This window comes from Vigna unguiculata, chromosome 5, assembly GCF_004118075.2.
Source record: "Vigna unguiculata cultivar IT97K-499-35 chromosome 5, ASM411807v1, whole genome shotgun sequence".
Lineage (NCBI taxonomy): Eukaryota > Viridiplantae > Streptophyta > Magnoliopsida > Fabales > Fabaceae > Vigna > Vigna unguiculata.
This window is the reverse complement of record NC_040283.1, coordinates 7515211-7521703: the sequence shown is the minus strand read 5'-3', so window position 1 is coordinate 7521703 and position 6493 is coordinate 7515211. Positions and strand designations below refer to the sequence as shown.

General features: G+C 30.7%; 1 protein-coding gene across 2 annotated transcripts; it reads left to right on the top strand.

Annotated features, from left to right (window-relative positions):
- Positions 1 to 3238: 3238 nt before the first annotated feature.
- Positions 3239 to 6299, top strand: LOC114184051 (protein cornichon homolog 4-like). Of its 2 annotated transcripts, none has more exons than XM_028071286.1 (5): positions 3239 to 3395; positions 4360 to 4541; positions 5285 to 5407; positions 5499 to 5558; positions 6006 to 6299. In XM_028071286.1, exons 1-4 carry the CDS (start codon positions 3324 to 3326, stop codon positions 5530 to 5532), a joined length of 411 nt encoding a protein of 136 aa, XP_027927087.1. In that variant the 5' UTR covers positions 3239 to 3323; the 3' UTR covers positions 5533 to 5558; positions 6006 to 6299. The 2 variants fall into 2 exon arrangements, with proteins under 2 accessions (XP_027927087.1, XP_027927086.1); XM_028071285.1 differs by having other exon boundaries at positions 5997 to 6299.
- Positions 6300 to 6493: the final 194 nt, after the last annotated feature.

The following is a 6493-nucleotide window of genomic DNA, read 5'->3' as shown; positions in this document are numbered from 1 at the left end:
GAATTTGAATGGTTATTAGAGCGTCATAATAACTTCCAACTTGATCCTTACATCAATGCATGCATTACTACAATTCATTACTAACTTTCCTTGAATTAGTATAACCATATCTCAATCTCATCTCATATATCAGTAATTTCTTAACAATTTTCTCATAGAAATCATAAATCCTCTACAATTGATCCTCTAACAACTACCTAGGTTTTAATCCACTCGCTCAGCGAAACCATCTCCTTGCTAGGTAAAAAGTGCACAAATGTCTACTCGTTCAATGATCAAATGGCTCTCCCAATGAGTGTATCACTGGGACTCCAAGAGTAAAATCCTTTAATAATTTGCTCAGCGAGGTTCAATCAGCAACTACAAAGTTAGTGATCCCCCTAATTTTGATTTTGAATTCACTGAGCGAGTAGGTACTCGACCAAAAACTACAAATCTTGGGTTCGCTCAACGACTCTCAAGTTAGTGAGTTTTTGGCTTTGTATTCGTTGAGCGAGCTATCCCTTGACTAGGGAGTCTGCATCACATGATTTCGCATAATTATGCATTCCCAGTCAAGTTTAATAAGCTGAAGGACCTTCACAGATATCAAACGCATACCAAACTTGAATTAATCATAAATAAGAGTTTCAACAACTATCAAATACAAGATCAATCAAAATGCTATTCACATATTAACAATCTCAATTTGACACTACAAGAAAATTGGCTATTATCTAGGAAAATATATCTACGAAATATTTTTCGTAGATAATTTTATTTTATCTACAAAGAGTAGTCGTAGATAATGTATACAATCGTGGGTAACAGAAAAGTAAATTACGTACGAAAGTTTCGTAGGTAACCATGACTCACTTTGATGGAAAACTTTTCTACAAAGCATTACCTATGAAATTCTGCATAGATAACAAATATCATATATATATATATATATATATATATATATATATATAATATAAATTATATTAAAAAACTTTACCTAGGAACATATTTCATATCTAAAAATCCTATTATTTTTTATTAAAAATAAAATATTTCTAAGTCACACGTTCATACAATTTTTTTTAAGTTAGTAAGTTACGACAATTTTTTTTCTAAGTAAGTCAAAGCAATTGACACTCAAAACCTCCATCACTTAAAACCTCCACAGTCATCGAAAACCTCCATCATCGACATCACTTTGTCGCAGATGCAGCAACGCCGACCTTCATCGTCGACCCACGCAATGTGACTCCATGGCAGAAACGCGTTCCGACGAGGTTAAGGTTCACGTTCTAACTCTGGCCAAAACGAGGTTCACGTTCACAAAGCAAAACCCCTTTCACAAACCAAAACATTGCGCACGAGAAGGATTCATAAACCCTCCGCGAATTGGGGAAAAAATTGCAAGTGATGGTTTTAGGGTTTTACATTTTGGGATGTATGTTGGTGGTTACGTGAATAATCCTCGTGAATAAGATCGTGATGGCTACATATGGCTTTACTTTTCCCCTTCCCTTGAATCCTTGATATGCGTGCCTTTGATTTAAAAGATGTCATGCTTCTTTTTCTATGCGTTGTTTCGATAAACTACCTATGATGTTCATTCTTTTGGTGTCACATATGTATGTATTTGAAGGTGTAAAGAAGGGGAAAGCTTTTCGATATGATAAAATTGTGTGTTTTATGACTATAACTTCACTTTGATATTATCTGTTTGCATAATTCTGATTGCACTACTGTAGCATCTTGAATTAGGTCATTGAAGATGTGGTTCAGTTGTAATAACTATAAAATGGCCTAATAGACTAGATATGTGATATAACGTGGGAGTGAACTAGAACAAATCCTATAGGATGGGCATTTGACTTAGTGGTTTGTAAGAAACTATAATATAGAGACTTTGAATATTTTATCATGACTTTAGTTTCATTCTCTAAATGCTCTTACTTTAAATTGATATGTTTTGATTATGTCTGTTCTACTGCCAAATTCTAATCACTACATCCTTAATTTTGAATTTGTTGGCATCCTGTAATCATATAAATGAAAAACATATAGTTATTTCAATGTCAAGTTCTATAAACGAAAAGTTTGTTCTATTGCCAAATTCTAATCACCTCAATATAGTTTTTTTTTACGTGTTGTCATATGAAAATTTAGTTGATTTCTTGTAGTGTGAACACATCAAATTCATAAAATCATACATCATTCCTCAATTCCTCATATCAAACACATAAATCATTCAGATTTTGATCATACAATCTATCAATTCAATATTCTTATATCTTCGAAAAGAAATACTTCAAATTAGCCCCCCTTACTTATAAGAACTATACAAAGATTCTAACCACTCAAGGAGTATCAAAACTCCCTTCCAACTATCTGAGAATAATGAAAACACAGATAACAATCTTAGAACCACTGATAAGCAAAAACTCACAATGAAGACATAGAGATCACATGCGAGCCAAAATCACTCACATGCACAAAAATTAACATCAAACCAAGGAAATAGGACAAGAGTGTAGAGCTCGCCATAGGAATCACCCTAGGTATCTCAAATCTTCAAAAAGATAAATACAAGAGTGAGAAATCTAGAAATCTAGAAAGAAGATAGATAAGAGTGAGAAATGTAAAGAGAAGTGAAACTCATTTATAAAATTTTTATTTATAATTTAAATTTTTAATATTAAAATAATCAATTATCATTATTTTAAAATTTAAACTGTCTGTCAATCCTAAAATACTATTTTTAAGTTTCTTATACAAATTTTTATATTATAATATTTTAAAAATGAATAAAATAGTATTATATCATAAAATATTATTTATAAATATTTTGGAGATATTGATAATAGTTTGGAGAATGTGTAAATACATAATTTAAAAAAAAGGTTAAGAATGAAATTGAGTTGAGCGATTTTAAAAAGAATGAATAATTATGAAAATTCTAAAGTTTTTTTTATAATGATTATAAATAACATTTACATAAATATAATTAATATTTTATGTTTACGTAAATTTTTTATATATATTTGGTGCTTTAATAGGAAAAACAGGATAATTTATTGTAATACATATAAATTATATCATAACTAAATTCATAATTATTGTTATTTTTCTAAAATGCATAAATTTTAAGTTTAAGAAATTGTTAGCAAAACTTTATCCCAGCCCAACTTACTTATGAAGGGCTTTATGGGGCCCAAAAAAGGAACCATTCATTCTATGTAAAAGGAAAATTCGCAATAAATGATGAATTTGATTTCCAAGGAACCCGGTTTAAGAAAAACACCATACAAGAAGAAGTAAAAAAAAAACGGCATGCAGCGGTGGGCGTTATGGCGGAGGTGTTGTATTGGATCTCAACGTTTGCCCTCATCTTGACCCTTCTCTGTATTCTTGGTTACCAGGTATTTCACTGTTACATCACATTATTTCCTTTCTCTTCTTTATGATTCCATTTTTTTTGTTTCTTTTCAAGGTTTTTGTTTGTCAGTGTCTTATATTGATTTTTGTTTAATAATGGTAATGAAGCGCAATTATTGATCCTGAGCAGCATTTCATTATGTAAATTCTCGATTAATCTTCACAATTCAGTGGTAAAATAATTTATTTTTAGCGTGCAAGGGCATAAGGTTTCGATTCCAATTCCAATTGTATCAATTTTTTTATATAATTATGTGGTTTATTCTTTTGTATTGGGCGGAGAGCCTTTCAGATCTTGATGGTAAGTGATTAGTCCAGGCCTGTGTATAGATTATAGAACCACTTTCTGGGTGTAAGTCATTTATTTGAAAAAAAACAATATATATATATATATATATATATATATATATATATATATATATATATATTACATTCTGGAAAGTAATTGCTTATTTTCAAAAAATTTCTTACAAAGGTTTGAAAACTAAGCCATATTTTCCTTAAGGTAAGATGAAATACATTGGTAAGACTCACACCATTATTATGCTTTATTTCACCTTTTTGTTTTGGCTTTTACCTTATTTGAAAAGCTTCTTTGTAGTTTCTGTGTGCAAAATATTAATGGCCTTGTTCTTTTTACTTCAATTTGAATTGTATTTGGCCATTCCAAATAGGTGTAGCTCTGCAATGTCATAATTCTCATGTGTATTAATTCCTAGTTCTTTCAAAATTGTTTTTCTATATTTTCGTAGTCTATAAAGATAGTGTAATGTACTAGAAGTGAATATTTTTACCTACAAAACTACAACCAATAACATTGATGAAGTTTTAAAACTAAGGTTAAAGAATGAAAAGAAAAACTCAATTTGCTATCCATTAGTGAAAATGAGCAAAAATGCTGCTTACTACTTATGAAATTTTTTCTCATTCCTTGAAACTTTTATGCAGCTTCTATTATTGGTGGATCTTGAATTTGATTATATCAATCCGTATGATTCAACATCTCGGATAAACAAGGTTGTGGTGCCAGAGTTTATTGTCCAAGGAATCTTATGCTTCGTAAATCTTATAGCTGGACATTGGTTTATATTCTTCCTATCTCTCCCTTCTCTGTATTACAATGTGAGATCGTAAGTTTTCTTTTGCTTTCCTTCTCAATAAGTTTGTGCTTTATTGATTTTGTCTTCATAAATCTTGTTTTATATTTTTCTGATATTGTAGACTATAAAGCTTGGTGGAAAGATGAAATAGCTATGCTTTAGTTCTTTCACATGAAACATAGATTGCAGTGTTCAAGTCATGCAGCATTTAAATTGTAATTGAATCAGTTTTATCACTAGAACCTCACATACCATAACTTTTGGTGCCCTTTTAATATAGTTGTGTAGTTGTTAATTTTAAATTGTTGTATCTGTTTCACTAAGCTTCTCAATCTTCTTATTGGGAAAATTTGTGTTTATTTAGTGGTTGAAAATGTTGATCACTTGAAGCAAAGCTCATCAAAATTTGAGTTGCCTAGTTGAAAATGCACTGCAGTTTAGATAATGTTAGAAGTTGGAACACTTTTGACATGGAAATTTAATCCTTCTGCCTTGAAATTTTACTTCTTATCTGTAAAATAGTCCGCATTTACATTCAAATATGGTCTGAAATATGGATAATTAGATTGCAATTTTGAGTGCAAAATCTTGGCATTAAACTGGGCATTTGTGGCACAGTGTAATGGCACAGTGTAATCCTGCATGAGATAATAAATGGAATCCAGAAAGCATTGAATTTCAATAATGTTTATCTGTCTAAAACATGTGCTGTTATTACCTATGCACATTATTTCTAAATATATTATTACAACTGACATGGAACCTAATTTCAGGTACAGTAGAAGAGAACACTTAGCAGATGTTACCGAAATATACAATAAGCTGAATTCTGAGAAAAAGAAGCTGCTGTTTAAAGTTGCATATCTTGTTGCAGTATTTGTGATCGCTGTAGTAAGGTATTACAGTAGAAATGCACTCTTTTTGTGAATTATCCTGTACTATTTCAAAGGAAAATTGGTGACTTAGTTCTCATCTGAAATGTTTTAGCTTGGTGTGGACCCTTACCGATGATGTGAATTAATTGGTGGCTTGCCTTCCATGCCTGATGTAAGTTTCATTTACCCATTTGCATAAGGGTCATATTTTGGTTCTTGAATGTGCAAATATGGAATTCAGTACCCAGAAAGAACCAAAGTTCTAATTTTGTTTCTGAATGTGCAAAGGGTACATCAGATTCATTAAATCAGAAATTTTGTTCTTTCAGAGATTAAATTGGAATTTGAATTTTCTGTTGGATTTTGGATTTTGTGTTATGACTTCAAAATATACTGGTAGAAACTGATTTTGATGTTTTAAATATATTAAAATGATTTTTAAACTACCAACATCAAAGTATTGTTTATGTTCAGCAGAGAATAGTACCAAAAAACTTAATAGAAAATCTAAACTCATTAAATTGTCACCGATTTAAGTAGTTAGGGACCAAAATGGTCATTTTTCCTTATATAAACATATCAGCTAATTAAATTCCTGAAAATATCAAAGGAGTTACAGGCTGATACATTCAATGCAATGTGGACAAGAGCCATGGTGAGAGCAAATATGAACTGAACTCCATGGAGGAGGGAACACGTGACAATTCATATTGGTGCTTAAGCAAGGAAGAGAGAAACTTCAGAAGGATTGGTTCTCTTAATATGTGAGCTCATAGTAGAACATAAACATAAACAGCTTTTGCCTAATATGTATATTTATTTGTCACGTTTGCTTCCTCTACATGTAACTGTAAGAGTGTGACTGACATACATTTTATGTTGGCTTAAAACCTTTTATGCTGTTCCAAATTCATGATCATTGCTTAAGTTGTAATATCTAAGAGTAAATAAAGTTTTGACTATTATTATACCTTGTAAATAAATGTTATACCTGGTAAAAAGTATGCACTCAAGTTGTATTCCAAATATTACCATTATTACATGTGTTTATGCTACCTTTGTACCACTGAGATATCAGTTATTCTGATTTTGATATAATTCTTTGGT

Coding starts and splice junctions, on each gene's coding strand:
- LOC114184051 (XM_028071286.1), top strand. CDS start 3,324: ATGGCGGAGGTGTTGTATTGGATCTCAACGTTTGCCCTCATCTTGACC. Junction 4,542..5,284: donor CTGTATTACAATGTGAGATC/GTAAGTTTTCTT, acceptor ACCTAATTTCAG/GTACAGTAGAAGAGAACACT. Junction 5,408..5,498: donor TTTGTGATCGCTGTAGTAAG/GTATTACAGTAG, acceptor GAAATGTTTTAG/CTTGGTGTGGACCCTTACCG.